Here is a 20217-nt window from a genome sequence, read left to right as displayed (position 1 = left end):
CTTTAGAACACATCTTAACAGGGAATCTAGCATCAGTTGCCAGTTTATTAGGTACACCAAGCTAAAACTAGTACAGTCCTGTCCTAAATCCTCCATGAAGTGATGAGATTTTTGTTTGAGGTCCTTATTCAAACTTCACTTGTCCCACCCATTAATCAGTAATGCTAAGCTAAATAATGCAACAGCACCATAACTGGTTTTAGTTAAGTGTACCTAAAACTGCTGTCTAATTTCACAAAAGCACAAACATCAGTTGAATTGTTACTTCTACACTTGGCTACAAATTCATAAGAAAGCTAAAATCTGCATTTTTATGGTTAGCTACATTTTCTGTAGTTGAGTAAAATAGTGTTATGAACATAAAGAACTGTACATAGTGACAAATCTGCAGACATGAACTTTGGAAAAACAGGGTAATCTACAAGTCTTTAAAAGCACTAAATGTGCACCTGTCTTACAACAATTGCCCCTTTGGGATCAAAGTTAAGAAAATTAATGTTCTTACCTTGCATTAGCTAAATTAAATGTATTAAACTAGTAAGACAAAAAAATCTAGGGCATTTCAGTCATACTTAGGTCAAAGATGTATTAAATTACATTTTGTGTTACCATCTACAGGAAAACTTTCCTCAGCTCACTGGCATCTGCAGAAACTGGAAAAAATTTAGTCATGAATTCTAAGTTAAAACATTCAAGCTCCAGCTGGCTTCAGTGGTTTTATGAATAGTTTGAGGAAACAAGCGTACTTGTGGGAGTGTTTCCTCCAATAATGAATACAATGGAGTGTTTTTGTGATGTGGCCTGTTGCACAGACCCCCTCCACCCCACCATAAGCGTGTACAGTCAACACAGTGTGACCTACTGAGGGGTTGTTTCAGAAATACGTATGCTTTCTGTTAATGAGGAGGCAGAGCGAGGTTAAAGACGCGCCCAGTTTAGAGGCCTCGCTGCAGGCTGTAGGGAGGAGGGTGTAGTCCTGCAGCTTCTGGAAAGCCTGCAGAGAGGAGAGAGGAAACCATTTACTCATCACTGGCACACATTGGACTGGACACACTTCAAAAGGAAGAAATCACTGGCTAATAAAAAGAAGAAGTGGAAGGAAAAACTATCGCCAGCTGGACTTCACAGTAGAATGTCAGCTCCTTAAATCATTTACAGATGTCTTGACGTGACAAAGAAGAGTTACACCTACAGACAATCATGGTTTTCATAAAGTAAGAGAGCAAACAAGCAACTATTGATGCTAACAGCAAGATAGCGCCAACATAGAAATAACTTAAGTGAAATTAAATGGTTATTCCTGTGGTAGTCTGAAAAAATAGTGCAAAACAAAACTAAATGATCAATATTAAATATATTTTTCTTTCTGTAAACTACTCACTTAAATAATATTGGTTAGAGCTTGTCTCGCACCATTTATTTTGGACAAAAAAGTTTATCATCCTAGAGCTTAAATTTTTAACAGGTCAACCATGAAGGATCACACTGTGAGCGAGATTCAGAAGGTATTTCAGCTTCTACAGAGAAAAAGTCACACTCACAGCAGAACAATTGTCGTTCATATTTAACTAAAAGCTCAGTGCATATTTTTTATGTAATTTAACCTTTGCATTTCCAGACTGTAGAAAATAGTAACTTCTAAGTTAGCATACAAATGAACATATTTCTCTAAACTCTTCTTGTTGTTTAAAAGGGAAAATATTTACACATTTTTCATTATTTTTAGTGCCATGTGTAATATGGTTTAATATGTTTTTCAGTTTTCTATTTAAATATGGAAAACAATATTTGAAAACAGTAACATAAAATCTTCTGTGCCCTGAAAGAACTTGACGAAATAACAGAAGGTTATCTTTTATTTGATAGATGTGGGTGTTAACCAGGTTTTGAGTTGCGTTATGGGAAATGTAGGACTCTATTCTAGAGTCAGGATCTTCTGAACTCTGCAGCTTTGATTATGCATCTCTCCTTTGAAACTTTAAGGTTGCTCAATATTATGTTGCCACATTTGCTTTAAGAGCTGAACTGAACTGATGTTTTTTAAGCCTAACATACTATGAACCAAATGTCAGACTCTCTTAACTTTAAAATTTCTTAAATGTGTCTCTTAAGTCCCAGATTTAAATTGTGGCTAACGTGCGACAAAATATCAGACATCTAGAGAAATCCATTCAGATGAAGCTCTTTTTGAATCCGAGAGCACTGAAACTGAAAATTTTCAGCTCTACTCACAGAGATGCTGTCAGGACACTCCTCTACAGGCCGGTGGAGCAGGAAGTCCCGTTTAGACGGACCTTTGATGTAGGTGCAGTTTGCAGCAGATTCCTCTGGGACAGTGAGCACTTCATAATGGTGATCAGTCAGCTGCTCCATCATCTGGAGATGAACATACACTTTGTTGTTACTGTGCACCACCCTGACAGCTACACACACTCACATAATAGCAGACCACTCCCAACATTACACCATATGATGTATACGGTTCACATTAGGACAGAGACACTAACAGAGAGAGAACTACTGTGTGTGTGTGTTTTAGGTAGAATTGCATTGTAGTAGCTGCTGGGGCATGGATGACGCATTATTATCAATATCCACTTTGAGCCATCAGTGTTTGAGTAGGATAAAAAGTAATTATATGCTCATCACTTAGGTGTAATGCTATATTAAATTACATCAATGAGAAAGTACCGGGCCCATATCCAGGGTGTACCCCACCTCTCACCCAATGACAGCTCAAATGGATGGATAGAGAAATGAACAGCTTTGCAATAACCCCAAGTGTTGTCACATCAGAACTACTACCAGATGATGTTCTCAAAAACATTATGAGATTTTGACTAGTCACACTATATAAAATCTAGATATATACAATAAATGCAGCTATTACATATTTTTGAAGAATCCTCCAGTGTGAAGGTAAAAATGTTTAGTTTATATTTTAAAAAAAGCTGGGTGAAATACATACACATTAATTATGAATACACACACACGCACACTTACCCTGAGTGTCTTCTTGGCTCCATCACTGTTGCTGAAGATGATTGTATTTGGGCCTCCCATGGAGCAAATGTTTTTCAGCCGAGCTCCACCACAGACGGGAACAGTTGACACAGCAAAGTCCTGAAAAGATTGAAGTTATTCTAAATTTTAGGTTTCCCGTGTGATCTTTTCCATCATGTCATGATTACTGACACATGTAAGCAGTACAGATGTGTGATGTGAAACTGGTACATTTGAAACTGAAGGAAATATCAGCAAGTATCTACGAATCCTCTGCTATTTTTTAAACGCCTTGCATGATATGACTTAATATGAGGTCAAATGTTTAGTTTTGCAACATTGCAAAATGTACTAACGTCATAAATAAAACCTACACTGACAAATAATGTGTTTAATATGGGAAACATTTTTACTCATTGTTACAACCAAAAACACCTACATATAATAAAAAGCCACTTATGAATGCAAACTGAAGCCTGCATAAATCAAAAGTAACAACTGAAACATGATGCACACTGAGGATGTATAAGCAAACTGTCTGCTGGTCTTGCTCAGTCATCCCTTACTCTGACCACATGAACTCTCACGGGTTCACATATGAGTGTTGTGTCAGTCTGGCATGGCCGGTGTTGGTGTTGGTGTTGGTGTGTTGGTGTGTGTGTGTGTGTGTGTGTGTGTGTTAATAACAGACATGTGCAAATTGCACTTAAGAGAAGTGAAGGAATCAATAGTAATGGGTGGAACATGTTGAGCCTGAGAGTGATCTCCATTATTTGGCCAGAGAAACGACATCATTCATCACCGTTTACAGACTGTAATTCCCCAAATGCAATTCAGCAAATGGCCACCTGCTCCTTTTGGCAGCTGGCTTCATTTTCTGACATGAGTCTTGGCACTAAGACCGTCTTTGTTACACTGGCTAAAAACTCTATAGATTATTTTATAGTTTATTGGTGAGTTTTTGCCTGAACCTTTGGAGAAGCTCAGCATGTAGCCATAACCAATGAGTATATCAACCTTGCATTGGCTTAAACATATTTCTCTGAGGCCTCACCTTTGTCTGCTTCACTGATTCACACAGAGGTTGATTCTTTGGTACATCTGTGTATCCAGCAACTTCCCTCCATGTCTCTTACCCTGAAAGTGTCTGCCAGCACCTCCGCTCCTCTGTGGTTGGTGTGGGACGAGATGCCGACAAAGAACTCCCTCCCTGTGAAGAGGATGTCGCTACCCTCCAGCGTGGCCCCTCCAGAGCCCCCATCCTCAGCACCCATCTCCACCACAGTCAGGTTGAGCTCTGACATCACTCTTCTCACTGCCTCCACCTGAGGGAAGAGAAAAACAGAACAACAGATGGAGACGGGCAGTTTCAATCACTATGAGAGCCTGTTGTTACTGCCCTTTGCACATCTGCATGTTTTCTCAGGATGGTTTTAGAATTAACTTTTTTTACGTTGTTGTTTGAGTTTTATTGGGAGGTATTTAACAATAATGCTGCGAGTGGTTTTGAAAGAGACTAAACTGTGATAATATCTTATTTGTTAGTTAGTTGTGCTGAGTCTTTTTTACTTAGTCACAGAAACATTTCAAAAAAAGAAACAAATCAGTTTAACTACAGTTAAACCCAGAATATTTACCATTAATTTATTCTTGTATTATTTATTTATTCTTCACAAGTTGAAGAGTGTTTGTTTCTAGACACATTTAACAACTCATCTACTGTCCTCACACCTAACAGTCTCAACTTTGTCTTAGCTCACCACTTGGAAATTATTGTATATTATACTGAACACACTGAGATTTCCCCTTTAGTAGAAGGACATACTTCTATGAAACTTTCATGGAAATAATTTGGAATTGAATCAGAAATTACAGACTGATAAAATAAAAATGATTGTACGGTACCATTCTGAAATAAACTAAAACAAATGGAGTCTATTTGCTGCACTTCATCTTACAAAGCAAGATTAAGTGCATTATCAGAAGATTAGAGGGGCAGAAATGGGTCACCAAAGCAATTTCTTCTCCCCCGTGTTACCTCAGTGCGTCTCTGCTGTTTAAAGGGCCTGCAGATGAGTGCTGTGTCTCCCTGGATGACTGCCACATCTTCTATCCTCCAGCTCTCTGGCAGCTCAGGGTCAGGGGGGATCTCGATCAGCTGCAGGCCAACCTTCTGCCTCAGGGCTCCCGTCAGGCAACCAAACTGACGCTGAGCTTTGGCCAGATCCACTGAGATCTCACCGTTCTCTTGACCGTCTCCCACAGTCTTCCCAAAGGTCTCTGGTATGCCCCGTACCACAGCATGGGTGAAGAACCCATATTGACACATATTTGCCATATTTTCAATAAATAAAAAGGTTAGCAAGAACTTATGCTATAAAACTGCTCTCAGTAAAAAAGCATGTGGTTATATATAAGTATAAGTAGGTGTCGATCTGTTTGCAACCTTTTCAGTCTGTTATTGTAAAATCACTAAATAAAAATACTGCAATGGATCAGGTGGTCCAGTAGAAAAATGGGGAACCTCTTCATCCCGTCTTTCTGCTGATTCTTTCCTTTCAACAGTCCACTAGCTACTCCCCCATCTGCAGATGCCAAGAAAGCCGATGAACCGAGCCTATGAGGGAGGAAGATGGACACACAAAGGCCAAGGTCAGACACAATGGAACAAACAAAGATCAATTATGAGCTCCAGTGCATACATGTATATCTTGAGTTGGACATTTCACGGACATGATCCTTCATAGTCTGAGGTATGAATATCTACATGTTTTGACAAATTTAGTTTGTATCAGACTAAGAAAGACACAAATGACCCAACTATGTGACTTGGTAATTGTTAGTTTTTAAGAAGAAACAACGAAACAAATGAATCACATCAAACCTCCAAAATAATGGCACAGTTAAAAGCAGACAAAGAGGAGCATTGTCCAAGGTGAGATTAAAAGGAGACTTTTTTTTTTTTAAATAGCATTGAAATATGCTGCAGATCCTTTCCATATTTGTGCAGTGGGCTAGATTTGGGACAATTGCCCTTTTATCATCTTTCCTGTAGCTCACAGCCGTCGCCCACTGTGAGGGCTGCAGACTTCCACACAGGATATTTCCTAAATCTGCTCCATAACTTATGCAACAAGTGCTGGGCCTTGATGCTCGTTTCATTTTGTTGTAAGACAACAGACTGGGCACTTGGAGAGCACATACCAGCACGTTTTGGGGCTGCAAGAACACATTTAATGGCGATTTAAATTAAGTTATCTTGCGTGTGTGTGTGGGGAAACAATAAAACCTCCACATTAAAACGTGCTCTTCAAAAGTCATATTTAAAACTCTTGTACCTGTTTGTTGAGTTTGTGAAGCTGCAATAAAACAATTTAAACATCAGTCATGAGGCAGGACAACACATCTTGGGTGCACCGCCCAACTGTTCGCTGCTCCTTCCCAAATACTTCTGATGATGTTCCACAGCTCACCAACACAGCCACAAGTTACACAAACGACAAATGCGAATGAAAATGCAGATCTGCTTACTCGTTTTAAGCGCAGTGTCTCCACGCTTTAGCCGCGTTTCCCTCTGTTTGATTTAATTTCCACACGCACCCAGGACCCGTTATGCTCGCCCTCCCACTCCCTCCGTCTCCCTCTGGAGACACCGTCAAGATGGCGGCTGTGAATATACGTAGTTCCGGTTATTTGTTTCACAATAAGATGTGATAAACGTATTTATTAATTATACTCTTTTGTTTTTATGTATTTTACTTTTCTTCTCTAACTGTATTTATTTTTAAGTATTGTGTACGTGTTGAATGGTTCCAGTTTAATCCAAGAAAAGTGGATTTTCAGCTTTACTGCTGAATGGTTCACTCAGACAGGAAAACAAATGGAATCACTTTGGCTATTAAACTATCCCAATCTTAAACAGCATGTTGAGTTCTAATGAAGAAAACAATCATAAACACACATTTTAGTAAGATATAAACGGAATGAAATTAAAATATATCCACGTGTCGACCGTTATGCTCTTATTTTTTCAGCAGACTTCCGCCCCCCTCCGGGTATTTAAGGGGAGGTTGACCCGGCTCTCCTCGCCGTTTCGTCGCAGCTCCCCCATCCCCCACACGTCCTCAGCTGCCGGTGTGTTGTTTGTCAATCCTGCTGATAGCTGCACCTCCAGCAATCACTAAGGCGAGTACAAAATCACCAGGGGTTATATTATCAAACTTTTTTTTTTTTTGTTAAAAGTGAAAGAATTAGTTCATTCGCAAAGATTACTCTATTAAGTTTCAATGCTTTTTAAGCTAATCAACAATAACAACCTTGTGCACAATATTGCACAACTTTAGCTGTTAGCAATAAGTGACTTTTGAAAGCCACAGAAAGATAATAAGAATGTATTTAACAACATTAGCTTTGTTGTGACCAATTAGCACTGATCATCAACTATTAGGCTAGCATTAGCGCTAGCTCGTGGAGCTAATGTTTCACCCCTAATTTCACCCCAGTACTTGTTCTAGAAAACTAACTAAAGAATAATTTATGATAAAAATAAACTTCTAAGGTCAATCAAAGATAGCCATTTCAGTTAGACTAAGTTGCCATTTTCTTTAAGCTTATAAAAATGAAGCATTGTACACATAGGCTGTAATTAGCATTACATCCAACTATACTCTATTATATTTTTGCCACATTTACTTGCAACCTTTCTTTTTATTAAGACTCTTGGTGTTTTCTACGAGGCCAAAGATGTAAGAGTCCATTATCCATTATCCTGTTTCCTTTGTCATCCTGATTAATTGTTTATGAAAGGTCAGATACTGTATCAGTAGCCTTTCCTCTCTTCCTGTGCTCTTTTTTTAAACATATAATCTCCAGTAAATCAAATAAGTCAATATCACTCTTGCGTCTCTCACAGTGGTCCAAATAAATCAGATTCACAGTTCACCTGGAAGCCTACAGTTGACTATTAAAGGTCATCATAGATTAAGGCTGAACCACTGCTGTTTCTGTGTGACATGACAAAATAAAAAAAATAATCTGGCTTTTCCTGAAAAGTGGGTCAAACCATGTTGGACCCAGTCGAGAGGCTTGGATAAACAGGCTGTTATCCTCACTGCAGACTGCTGGGATGTGTTTACAATTAAAACTCCAGTGAAACTTGTTTTGCTGCACCAAAAGTGATATTTGTAGATTTGGACAGCACTGATGTCAACATGCATAAACACATCCTGGGTAACAGATGTCTGTGATTAGAAACATGCGTGTGCTCGAGTTTGTGACGACTTTTTGACAATGAAGATGGAGCAATATACCCTTCTGGTGACTCGATCGAGTTACTGCAGCCAAGGTTATTGAAGCAGCAACAGGAAGTCAGGGGTGCAGAGGCAAAACGGTGACAAAGACGAAAGAAATATCTTTGTGTATGAGTACACAGGGGAAGAGACAGAAAATGGTGGATGTAATAGTAGAGCGAACGGTGGAGGGACGGAGGGGGCTGGAGGATGGGTTGTAGAGGACACAGACAGGATTAAAGAACACCATCTGTCCTCTGAGATCCCTCATCCAGCTCAAAACATCCCTGTCAAATATAGCATCAGCAGGTTTACCACTCTGCCTTTTACCAGGTTTGATTATTTTAAAAAAAACAAACATACGTGTATAGCTCAAGGCAAAAAGTATAAAGCTGTTTTTTCATTATATCATATTTGTGTTTTGGATGTTTACTGTTCACATGTAAGTTTTAGATTTACTTTATTTTCTTATTTACCACAAAAATGCTAATTATAAACATACAGAACTTCTTAGGTCTTGCAAAACTGTGACAGGAAGTATACATTTATGCAAGAAAGTGAGTGACAAAGTGAGTCAAAAAGAAAAGAACATCTCCAATTTGAAAACAGAGAGGTGTGTGATGAAGCTTTAACTGCAGCGTCTGACTCTGTTTCACACCAAACTCTGTTCGAATATCAGTTGCTTTAACAACAAAGCAAAACAAGCCATGACTTCCTTGAAGCCCACTCATCACTTCTCCACAACATATCATCCCAGTTAACAACACTAAACTGCTTCACACAGTAAATACTGTCTGTCTAATAGAAGTACTGTACGTCTACATTTCAGGGAGTTTTGGCTGTGTGCTGTGTTAATCAACTGGTAAACAGCTTATTCCGTCTGACTCAGTCCATCACAAGACTGCTGTCAGCAGACTGTCCTGCCTGCTGCCCTCACGTCTTCTATTACGCCCTAAAGGATAATTGAGTTAAACTGGCTCGCTGTCCACCTCGCTCACTTGCTGACTTTATCTCTGTTTTCTTCTCTAAGATGCTGACGGTTTCTACACTCTGTTGACTTTATTGCTGTCTTTTTGTGCGTTTTCTTTCTCGGCATCTTCACAGCATCTTCCTTCTCACACATATACACCTGAACACATAATGTTGTATTTTGACTCTAATAAAACTCTCACCAACCAAACTATGTAGAATTATACTACTACTAGTACTTTCACCACTGTTTACACATGAACACGTCCTCCAAGTATGAAGTATTGTCCTTGTTTCTTGTTTTAGTTAATGTATCACTGGGTAAAGTTGCCATTTTTTAAAGTGTCAGTCATATAAATATTATAACTATTAACAAAATACACTAAATACACAAATTGTATTTATAGGCTACCTTTAACTGTGTTACCTGATCTTCATAAATATAGATTTAGAAAATACAGTGTGAGAAAAACAGAAGAAACTGAGAGTTTTGATTTGGACTTCAAAGACGAAGACTAATTTAATTTGATTTGTGGGACGTAACTGATCAGCTGCAGGAGTTAGTTCAATGAGAGGAAGGGATTTTGTTTCTGGTACCACCCAACTCGAAGAGTGAACTGAAAATCTTTCGGGGACTTCTCACTGGAAGCAGGATGCCTCGTTCAGAAGTTCTGATTGTATTCCTGTGCGGTCTCCCTTTGGCAGGTATGTAGAACACAGCGTTTTCAGTTTGGGTTAATGAAAGAAATGATCATGAAAGCCTCTTTAATGAATGGCTGATTTCAGCAACACCTGAAATATCTAATCTGATATCTAATTTAGACTTTTCCCGTTAAGAAGGAATCAGCCATGAGGGCATCTGACTGTTGCTTTAATTCCTTCATGGTTCTGAGGATATATTTGATTAAACTCCTACATTAAAGCTGGCAGTCTACATTTAAAGCACATGTTCATTTTAAATCCACTGTGGTGTGATACACCTTTGTTCCCCGCAGCTTGCTTGTGCTGTTACACCTGTGTCTTCCCCGCCATCTCCCCACTGGACTGTTTTAAGTTTCCTCAGGAGTGTCCGGCCGGGCAGCGCTGCCTGTCCAGTACCGCAACAGGAAGACGAGGTGAGATCCAGATCTGGGTGTGTCGATATGGGGTCTTTGTGAGGACATTTTAACTGGTCAGGGATAAGACTTTAGCGATGTCACCGTGCTGAAAAATAACTCCTACTGTACTTCAGTGCATTTTGGTGATTTTTCTAATGAAATTGTTTTTTTTTTTTTTTTAAAGTTGTTCTGTTTCTCACACGTGCAACACATCGGGACTATAGTACTTGTACATTCATGTTATTAACAATGTCAAGTTCAACAGTGTTTAAAATATTTTATTTTAGAGACATTAAGAATGAAACTGCACTTTAAAGCGTACCCAATACTTCAACTTCTAGTGTGGAGAATTTTTTAAGGAAAGTACTTATGAGTATTTACTTAAGTAAAGGTTCCAGTGTAGACTCGTGTATTGAGTTTGTGTACCTCTGCCCTCTCAGTATAGACAGACAAGAGTGAGTGTGTCTGTGGTAGATGAGATTATTTTCTGTGAATCTAGGACACGACGGCCACAAACGTGCAAACAAAGCCTCATTGTACTGGACATCGTCTGGTAACAGATATTTGAGAAATGTAGAGTCTGTCTACAGCAGCTCTGAGTCTGCTGCAGCCCACTGGATTTGAAGGGAAACAATGGCTGTTAAGTGAAAGTGCTTACTTTCATATTTAAGGTTGTGAACGCCCACACCTGAGCAACTGTAGATTCTACTGTAGCTCAAATGCTGTGAAAGCAGGCGGATGAAACTTTTAAAACATTTCATAGCTGCATGGTGTGTTGTTTCGTCTTGTAATAAAACATTAAGAATAAAATACAGATAGAAAATGGCAGAAAATGCAAATAGTCAAGTTAAGTACGAGTTACTTACTTATTTGGACTTAGCTGTGTTTCACCTCTGTGAATATTTTACAGGCTGCTCTGCCTAATGTTACTGTTACGGGAACTAGTTCTGATCCTTTCTTCACTGTACAGGTGTAAAACAAATAGAGACAAAAGAATGAGTCAGCAGCTTAGATCTTAGCACATTTCTCATCAGGCCGGTTTTCGGCTCATTGGTGCCTTCAAATTATCTCTAAAAATAGCTGAAACATTCAACGTGTCCATCAGAGGCTTAAATCCTGTTTCGACATTTATCCTAAAAACTCCTCTCCTAGTTTTTAATCTGTGCATCGTGTCAAAAAAAAGTCCAGTCCGCTGAAACCCAGTCAAAAACAATGTGATTTTTTTAATTATTGGTGAAATTCTGACAATAGTTTAATATATTTAAACTTCTTTTTCTCAGAGCATGTAAATTAAGTTCCCAATAGTCAGGTTAGACATTATAAATTCACTATACAATATTCAATATTTGACTTCCCTTGTGTAAGGTTTCTGCAGGGTTTTTAATTTCAAAATCTTAACCCATGTGTGAAAGTACGCCTACAGATGTTTTTAAATGACTGTACATAGTGTTGATGCAGTACTTCCCATCAGTATGCAACAATAATACCTATGATTAAATTAGTTAAATTAATCTGACCTGGACCCAGTTCCATAAATTAAAAATGATTTATCTATTTGAGGTTTTGCTAAGATCTGCACTTCTCCACTACCATTATAACAAGGAAGAGAAGTTCTGTTGTTTTTAAGGAAACTGAAGTGAACGCTACGCATGTGCAGGTACCAATATTTACTCAGAGAAAACCAAATAAAACTCCTTTCTCTGCTCTTGTAGGCTCACTACAGGTGACAATGTACGAGAAGAGCTGTGCCGTCCCCTCCCAGTGTGGCGTGAGCGGACAGAAATACGCCTCAGGCCTCTACTTCAACTACACCAACGTCTGCTGTGATACAGACCTGTGTAACGGGGCCGTGCCCGTCGCTGCCCACAGCTGGGGGAAGGTAGCTCTGTGTCTGCTGCCTGCGCTCGCTCTCCTGCTGGCATGAAACTGGAGCCATGCTTAGAGAGATTATCTGGAAAAGATGTATAAAAATACACACTCACAGGTACATGGTTTTGAAAATACCTGAAGTTAAAAAGATGAACCATGAACATGTCAAAGTGGCCATGCAGCAAAAAACAGTGAAAAATTGTTGAGGCTATACCACTGTCCAATATATTCTTACCTAGAGTGGCCATAACCCTCACAAAAATAGTTTTAAAGCACTAATTTGCAACCTTTTGGTTTGTGTAGTCTGAAAATAGTTAAAAATACAGTTAAAAATAAGCAGAGACTCATCTGAACAAAATAAAAACAGATGAATACAGTTGCTTCTGAGAGTTTTCCAACTAGTTCACCCCACACATGGTCAGAAAGTGAAGGAACTCTCTCTGCAGAGACGGGATGCTGACAGGTCGAGCATCCCAGTAAAACTCATCACTGAGGATTTGAAGGTGGTTAGACGAGGGCCACAGTCTGTCTGTCAAAGTACGATGAGACTTTGGTGACTGTGATGAAGACGAGGCTGGAGAAGCTTCAGACCATTTTCGTGACTGGCTCAGCAAACCCCAGACTTAAACCCCAGCTAAAAGTCCTAAGGTGTGAATGGGTCTGAATACTTTCTGAAGCAACTGTTTTTCAATAGATTTTTTAAAGTACTGACACAAGTGACCAATAATTATTACTACAAGTCACAATCATTCCTGTTCTTTTTTTTAAAGCCTGTTTGCTGCAGGAATTATATTTACTTCATCTCAAGTTAACAAAATAGGCAATTTGCCAATTTCTCAATGATTTCAAATAAAGAAATGACCACTTCTCAGTATTATACTTGGTGCTAGATTTTATAGGTATGTAGGGTTTTTGAAATGTTGCTGTACTTGACATGTTCACAGATGTTTGAGATTCAACTGAACTACTTGTTTTAAATGAGAAACACCATTTTAATTAAACAAATAAAAACACGTGTCAGTGCTCGATTTGTTAAAGATCTTTTATTGGGACATTAATAAATGTGTGGCTTCAAATTACAAAATAGCTGTGATATTAGTTTGATTGTCTTCACTGTCTATTTGTCTGGTTTAGTGTCCACATCAACTGTTTTGATCTTGTGGACTTAAGTGCAACCGCTTTAGACTACATGGCAAATAGCAAGAGGTAAGGAAAAAACAGAAATGCATAGGGGCAGGAAACAAAGCACAAGGCATGATATTAATCCCACAACAAATGAAATGCTTGACATGCAGTTTATATATATATATATATAAAAATAATGATGAATTTTTGATGATTTTAAATGAATGAAACCAGATAAATTGCCCCCGATTTGTATCAAATCCTACAATAACGGGTGAAAACATCTCCAGCCTTGGAGAGACGGAATATTAAAAACACAACAGCAATGAAATTATTCAGACTCGATCCCTTTAAACATTAGAAAATAGATGAAATCCACAACAATTCAGTCAAGTACATCATATCGTCCTCTGACACTTGTATTACACCTAGCAGGGTTAACGTGTGTAATTAAACCTTGTACGAGTCTTTTCAATCTGTTTAAATTGCACTTAGGTTTAACTTTTTGACCCGATGTGACAAACCTAACACACAACAAAGACGTCTAATGCCTGTGAAGCCTCGATCGTTTCCCTTAGAGTTAATTAAATCCTCTACACAAGCGACTACTACAGCTGGACGAGGCGTATTATTACCAGTCTCAGATCTTCCCAACAAGTTACTTTCCCAAGAACTAAAAACATTAAACCAATAACACATGACAGCAATTTAAAGATAACTCTAAAATCCCACAAAAAGACCAAACCAACAATTCTTTCTGCTAACAACCGCTGTCTGTATACAGGGGTTTGCTTTCTGCTTTGTTGTCCAAATATTACATTTGCAGCCAAAATAAACACAACAGTGAAATTCACTTGGACGTATCCTGACAGAGGTGGTGTGAGCAAAATGCTGAATGTGTGCAGTGCCAAGATGTTGGTGTGCAGCTGTTCTCATGTTCATCATTATATTTTAGCACGTCATCAGTTGCTGTTTAGCTCTAAAATGTAGCTGAAGCTAACAGGAGTGGTTCTGCAGGTGTGTAGCTATGAATTAGATTAATTCATCCTGAAAATCTGAACCTAATTTGATGCAGTCCACCTGAATACTTTCTGTCTGGATGGTGACACCGTCATCCCCACAGCCACACTGTGAATCAGACTGGATCAGAACCCCAGGTTCTGCTAAATTCAATCAAATGTTGATGTCCGCTCTGTACAATGCAGAGTTTCAGTGCGAATGTGAAACACTATTTATACAACTGTCTGAATTCTGGCTAAACCCACGGCTTAACTAAACATTTACTGTCATTACGAAGTGAACAAACACAGGTAACAGGTCACACATCCAGTCTTTTGATTGAGTGGTTCGTACAAAATGAGGTGTGTCAGAGTTATTACCTCATTGTGTCATAGACAGACAGTTAATCAGCATTTATGTAAATACAAGTATCAGACCTGGAGCAGGAACTGTGCCAAATAAAACTTTCCACTGGGGTTGATCCTTATCGTGAACAAGGGCAATGTTTGTTCTCACCTTTCCTCAACAGAGAAACTCTATATTTGTGGCCCATTTTTAAAGATTTGTTTGGATGGTCTTGGTGCTAAATGCCACAGAAAGGATAAATCAGCAATGATTGTTTCTATTTTTGCTTATTTACTTCAACTAACTGGAACCAGCAGAGTTTTGGCTTTAGTTTTTAACTTGAAATATTAGCAATCAAAGTAGTTGCTGAATAATTACCTGTCGACTGATTAATCAATTAAACATTAGCTGTAATTGTTGCACCTCTAGCCAGAAAATCCAGAGATAGATTAATATATGGTGGTCTTTTCGTGAGATTTATTAATGATAACAAAACTATTTAAATAAATATTTCCCGTCTCATCCTGTAATAAAAATAGCCTAAACTTCCTGCTGCTTTTTTCACCCCAGGCTACCAGAGGACGCAGGATAAGAGAAGCACTTAAACAGCCTTTAATCTAACGTGACCTCCTTCTTTTATATGAAAAAACAAAAACAAAAACATAATAATAAAGATCCTTCATACTTGAGAGGCAAAACAGAATAAATCGCAGGCAAGAGGCTCTTACAGCAGATCACAAACAAGCTCTGTAATCTTGAATAATCCTTCACACTTACTGTGGGAACATAAAAAGGGGAAGCCCGGGCTTATTGAAATGGTTTCCTGTCTCTGTAACTGTTTTCTATTCTGCCGACCTATAGCGAGAGCTAGTCTCCACCTCCTTCCTCTTTAAGGTAAGCTGCGAAGATCAAAAAGCTCTAACATTTACATAAAGAATAAAAGGATAAAGGTTAAAGGCCTTGTTCCTCCAGTAATATAAAAATTAAATGTGAAGCATCTCTGATGACACACAAACCACTAAAGACACTTTGGCAGATGAGCTGGTGCTGGTTTGCTTAATGCCAACACTGACAATAAGAGTTATATCAGCTTGTGTGAGGCTTATAAGGTACTCGTGAAAGTTCAGGCATCTTTGTGTCTGTTGATCTTCCCAAAACAAATAAATGTACAGTTATACATTGAAGCATCTGTCATCAAGATGGGGAACGTTTCCAACATTACATTGTGTATCTAATGATGGCGAATCTGTACACAAGGCTGTAGTTTTAAGTGTTTGCATGTGTACAACTTGTGTGTCTGCAAGCAGCCTGGTCAACATGGATCCAGATGTTAATCAAAGAGCTGAATGTCCAGGTAAAGACAGATGATTCAGCCGACCTGAATCCTACTGAGCTGCACTTCACCTACTGAAGGAAAAACTGAAAGCAAAGTAATAGTGAGCAATTTCCGTGCCACCAAGAACTGGAGGTCTATGAATGAAAGGATGAAAGTTGCACAGTCCAAAGCTGTCAGCTGCACTGCTGATGTAACCTGATTATGAGCCAACTCTTTTTTTAAATCAGGAAGAAACCACAAATTCAACATTATGAAAGGCGATGTCAACATTTAAAGCGGCAAGAGATGACCCTGCAGATGCAGTTAAAGCAGTTCTCACAGAGAAACAGGTCGACCAAGTTGCTTGCAGAGTGAATGTCCGCTGTGTTCAGGTGTGTGTGTGTGTGTGTGTGTTTTTTGCATCTTGATCTGCTGTTGTAGTTATGGCTGTTGCATGCTGCTGTCCTCCTACTTGAGAGCTTTAGCTACAGAAGAGTATGCGATGTGGATCTCCTCGTCGATCGGGCAGGTGGAGGCAAACTCCTCCCGGGCGTACGCAGCGTTCAGGTACCTCCAGAGATGTGTAAGAGACTGAGGGATGCTGAAGTTTCGGTATTTCAAACACACCACCTGGAGACAAAAACAAAACAAAAAGAGTTTGAGGCATTCGGACGACAAGCCTTCAGTTTCACACTGGCCTCAGCCCTGTAACATAATCATCCACAGGCTGCACAGCTTGAAACAGAAGACTACCTTCACAATGTGGAGCTTAGGCAGCAAGTTGCAGTCAGCCAGAGTAAGGGCTTGGCCGTCCAGGAAGGGGCGGGATGAGGAGGTGACGTCATCAGAGCTATTCTCATCGATCTCGTCAGGAAGTGGGGTGCCGAGGTAGTCATCCAGCTTCTTCAGAGCCTTCAGCAGGCCTTTCTCTAGATCTGAGCACAAGCGCAGATAATGCTCAAATACAGCACACAATTACAGCTGATGGAATAGTTTGATTGATGAATAGAAGTTCATCGGCTCCCTGCCGGTTTCTGTCTGCTAGTGAGCGACACAAAGAGCTCAACAGCTCAGCAGACATACAGAATATATCACACAAAATAAAAACAGGCACTATTAAGGATGTAAATAAAGTCTGAATATTATGGAAACTGTTATTTTGAAATATTAGTTCCACTTACTTTCATTGGCCTGAGGGTTTGAGTTCTTGACATAAGCGGAGAATTTGGAGAAGACATCCATACCGGCCGTGTTGGACTCCGGGTTACGAGCAGCCAGGCGCGGATACCTACAGAACAGAGAGAGAAATAACAGTAACAAGAAAGACGTACGTGATCACTAGTTACAAACTAAAAAATTAAACAGGATGCAAGAAAAAAAACAACCAAGCCTTGTTTATCATCAGATTGACAGATTTGATTCTTGATTAATTGGTCAACAAACGATTCAGAAATAAATCAGTAACGTGTCCTAAACTATGTATTCTGTTTCCTGCTAGTATCGGATTTGAAAGCAGACAGGCAGAGAGATTACTTTGGTGGGCAGAGGTTTTCCTCCAGGAACTCCTCGATCTTGTTGGTGTCAGTTTTCACCTCGCTGCCGTACAACAGGAAGGGAGGCTGAGCACCAGGAGCCAGGTCCTTCAAGATGTCGGGCTTCCTAAAGACCGACGGAAAAGGGAAAAAGTCAGACACACGGAGGAGATGAGAGTGAGTCAGGGTTCAACTGGAGAGAAATGGGAGGAGGTCAAAGGAAATATGAAAGAATATGAAGCTAAAAAAAAACATGAATCCACAGGAAATTACTTAGGTTTGCAGTTAAAACATCCAAGCAGTGCAGCTCTGTATCCTTCAATACTAAATATTGGAATGAAACGCCTTCTGTTCCTTTACTTCACGGTGCATTTGAAACCATTAAAACCAGAAGGCAGAAACACCCCTGTTGTGCGAGAAACCCACAACACACAGAAGAAAACCTGGTTTTCACCTCTTCATATCCACCGTGGTGACATCGAAGGTGACTCCTTTCAGCCACAGCACCATGAAGAGACGCTGAGAGAAAGGACAGTTTCCGATGCTCTGACCATCGCTCCCCGCCTGGAAACGCAGAGAAAAAGACATGAACGTATACTAAAAACACTTCTACTAATCTCAAACAGCATCTTCATAGAGAGATAGATGACAGAACTCAGTTTCAGCAATACTGAGAGTCAGAAGGTGCTTTTGTAAGTCCAGTAGAGAGCTTTTGTCCTTTTTCTCGCTACACGAGTAGCTTGTACCACGCAGCCTCTGGAAAATGAGAGTGGGGAATTCTGTTTTACTTTTTTACCCTTTTATAGACCAAACAATAATTTAAAAATAATCAGCAGATTAATCCATAATGAAAATACTTGTTGTCTCAGTCTTTTAGTCATCTTCTGGTGGGCTTGGTACGGCTCAGGAGATCGTTACGTTTAATGGCATTGGTGGGCGGGGGAAGTTGTGAAGTCTGTCAATACCTAAGTTAAGATCTGTACTCTGGCTTGTGTGGCACATAAACACGAAAGGCCGTTACAGTAAATCAGAAAACCACTTAGCAAAACTTCACTGAGCTGTTGTGTTAATCAGGGGTATTGGGTGTCATTCGAGTAGGTGACTAGAAACTAGGCTTGAGAGAAGTTTCAACAGCATCGTTCACCCCTGAAGAGGAAAAAGAAGAGGGTGGTGCACATGTTCATACAGAGGAATCATTGAAACGTGTGTAACACCATGAGGGTAGGGTGGCCAGAGACACTCCGGCTGTATCAGAGCACTGTTTTGGCTCAAAGAAAAGGGGATTAACTCAACCTCACCAACATACTAAGAATAGAATAAAGTCGACTGCCTGTTATCTTAATTTGCATTTAATTAGATTAGTCCTGCTGTGCTTTATAAGCTGGTGAGTCAGCAGAGGGCCAAACCACATCAACATGATAATTAATGTGAGTTAAAACACAAGAGTATTCAAAGAAAAGTGTTGTGAATGAGATGTGATCAGTTTAAATCCAGCCAGCTTTAAGCCTGTTGCAGACATTAATGACACATAATGTCGCCGCGTCACTTTCAGGGTGTGATCGCTTCTTTCTTTTCTGTCTCCTGTCATCATTCAATCACTTACCTTCACAAAAAGTTCCACTTTGGGCTGATTTGCGTCGCTCATCTTCAGCTGCGGACGGACGGACGGACCTGTGGGGTTAGAAATAGTAAGAATAAAGTGAACACACGCGTTAACGAGTGGTTTAAAGGCAGCTGGACGAAGCACAAAGTTTTATTTTCCACAGCAGGCGAGCAGCCAAGCCCCATCTTCCGCTACAAACCCCACGAATACATGACGACTTAAACCCAGTGGCGAACACGAAGAGGCGCAAATGTAACGCAAAGCGAACAACAGGCTGTAAAAAGAAAAAGCGCAAAAACGCTAAATAGTCGCTTATTTTGCGTGCAGAACCTACCTCAAAGTGCTGGAAGTTGTCGCCTGTTGCCTGTTGCTGGTGATTTGTTTCTCCTCCCACCAGATCTGCTGCTGCTGCTGCTGCTGTGTGTGCAGCTCCACTGCTCAGCAGCGCGCAGCGTCCGCTTCCTGGAGGCGCACGACGGGACGAGCTCTGCGCAAAGAGAGCGGCCGAAAGTGCGCAGGAGGGCAGGTGGAGTGCGTTATAAAGGCTTAGTTTGAACATGAAGGTGATTTATATCAAAACAAACTGACGTTTCATACAATAATTAAACCCAAACATTTGAATATGGACCGCCAGTCTGTTCCTTTAAGCCATGTTGTCTTTCTTTTAATTGCTTGTGAATTTTTTGTTATTGTTAATTTTTAATCATCACTTGTCTCTTTGTGTTCAGTTTGTGCAATTCCACTCTGATACACTCTGATTTCTGTGACTAGGTGTGAAATCGTGGACACATGTTGATCTCTTGACTGTCAGGGGCCCCTTCAAACAATATTAACATCATTAAAGAGGGGAGATCAAGGGGTGATTCAACTACTGCAGCTTGTTTTCTATTAATATAGTATATGTTATTATTGGTTATCTTGTACATTTTAAGTTTATTAGCCTTAATTCTATTTGGTTTTCATTAGATGTTTAGTTTAATTCAGTTTAATTTTCGAGTTGACTTCCCATTAGAAATAAGTTGAACACATTTAAATTTATTGAGTTATGTAGTCAGTGGTTTTTAACTCTGAG

General features: G+C 39.6%; 3 protein-coding genes across 3 annotated transcripts; 1 reads left to right on the top strand and 2 right to left on the bottom strand.

Moving 5' to 3' along the window:
* Nucleotide 1: 1 nt before the first annotated feature.
* ddah2 (dimethylarginine dimethylaminohydrolase 2) lies at nt 2-6663 on the bottom strand. The gene is made up of 6 exons (XM_026347259.2): nt 6535-6663; nt 5042-5620; nt 4140-4328; nt 3004-3123; nt 2233-2376; nt 2-994 (listed from the first exon to the last, which is right to left on the bottom strand). Exons 2-6 carry the CDS (start codon nt 5339-5341, stop codon nt 875-877), a joined length of 873 nt encoding a protein of 290 aa, XP_026203044.1. The 5' UTR covers nt 5342-5620; nt 6535-6663; the 3' UTR covers nt 2-874.
* A 2060-nt stretch (nt 6664-8723) lies between these two features.
* On the top strand, nt 8724-13547 carry LOC113153574 (prostate stem cell antigen-like). The gene is made up of 3 exons (XM_026347262.1): nt 8724-9965; nt 10256-10375; nt 12070-13547. The coding sequence occupies exons 1-3, from the start codon at nt 9914-9916 to the stop codon at nt 12279-12281; spliced, it is 384 nt and encodes a 127-aa protein (XP_026203047.1). The 5' UTR covers nt 8724-9913; the 3' UTR covers nt 12282-13547.
* Nucleotides 13255-19643, bottom strand: clic1 (chloride intracellular channel 1). The gene is made up of 7 exons (XM_026347260.1): nt 19480-19643; nt 19146-19213; nt 17997-18106; nt 17544-17669; nt 17192-17298; nt 16764-16945; nt 13255-16640 (listed from the first exon to the last, which is right to left on the bottom strand). Exons 2-7 carry the CDS (start codon nt 19185-19187, stop codon nt 16479-16481), a joined length of 729 nt encoding a protein of 242 aa, XP_026203045.1. The 5' UTR covers nt 19188-19213; nt 19480-19643; the 3' UTR covers nt 13255-16478.
* Nucleotides 19644-20217: the final 574 nt, after the last annotated feature.

The sequence above is a fragment of the Anabas testudineus genome, chromosome 11 (genome assembly GCF_900324465.2).
Source record: "Anabas testudineus chromosome 11, fAnaTes1.2, whole genome shotgun sequence".
In the NCBI taxonomy this organism is placed as follows: Eukaryota; Metazoa; Chordata; class Actinopteri; order Anabantiformes; family Anabantidae; genus Anabas; species Anabas testudineus.
This window is presented reverse-complemented; position numbering and strand designations above follow the sequence as displayed.

What these genes read in the sequence shown, in the direction of transcription:
- ddah2 (XM_026347259.2), bottom strand. Translation starts at nt 5,341, where the DNA reads ATGGCAAATATGTGTCAATATGGGTTCTTCACCCATGCTGTGGTACGG. An exon ending in AACAGCAGAGACGCACTGAG is followed by an intron (nt 4,329 to 5,041) that starts GTAACACGGGGG and finishes CTCTTCCCTCAG; the next exon opens with GTGGAGGCAGTGAGAAGAGT. An exon ending in AGTGTCCTGACAGCATCTCT is followed by an intron (nt 995 to 2,232) that starts GTGAGTAGAGCT and finishes TCCTCTCTGCAG; the next exon opens with GCTTTCCAGAAGCTGCAGGA.
- LOC113153574 (XM_026347262.1), top strand. Translation starts at nt 9,914, where the DNA reads ATGCCTCGTTCAGAAGTTCTGATTGTATTCCTGTGCGGTCTCCCTTTG. An exon ending in GTGCGGTCTCCCTTTGGCAG is followed by an intron (nt 9,966 to 10,255) that starts GTATGTAGAACA and finishes TGTTCCCCGCAG; the next exon opens with CTTGCTTGTGCTGTTACACC. An exon ending in TACCGCAACAGGAAGACGAG is followed by an intron (nt 10,376 to 12,069) that starts GTGAGATCCAGA and finishes CTGCTCTTGTAG; the next exon opens with GCTCACTACAGGTGACAATG.
- clic1 (XM_026347260.1), bottom strand. Translation starts at nt 19,187, where the DNA reads ATGAGCGACGCAAATCAGCCCAAAGTGGAACTTTTTGTGAAG. An exon ending in ACCACGGTGGATATGAAGAG is followed by an intron (nt 17,670 to 17,996) that starts GTGAAAACCAGG and finishes GTCGGTCTTTAG; the next exon opens with GAAGCCCGACATCTTGAAGG. An exon ending in AAACCCTCAGGCCAATGAAA is followed by an intron (nt 16,946 to 17,191) that starts GTAAGTGGAACT and finishes GCTTGTGCTCAG; the next exon opens with ATCTAGAGAAAGGCCTGCTG.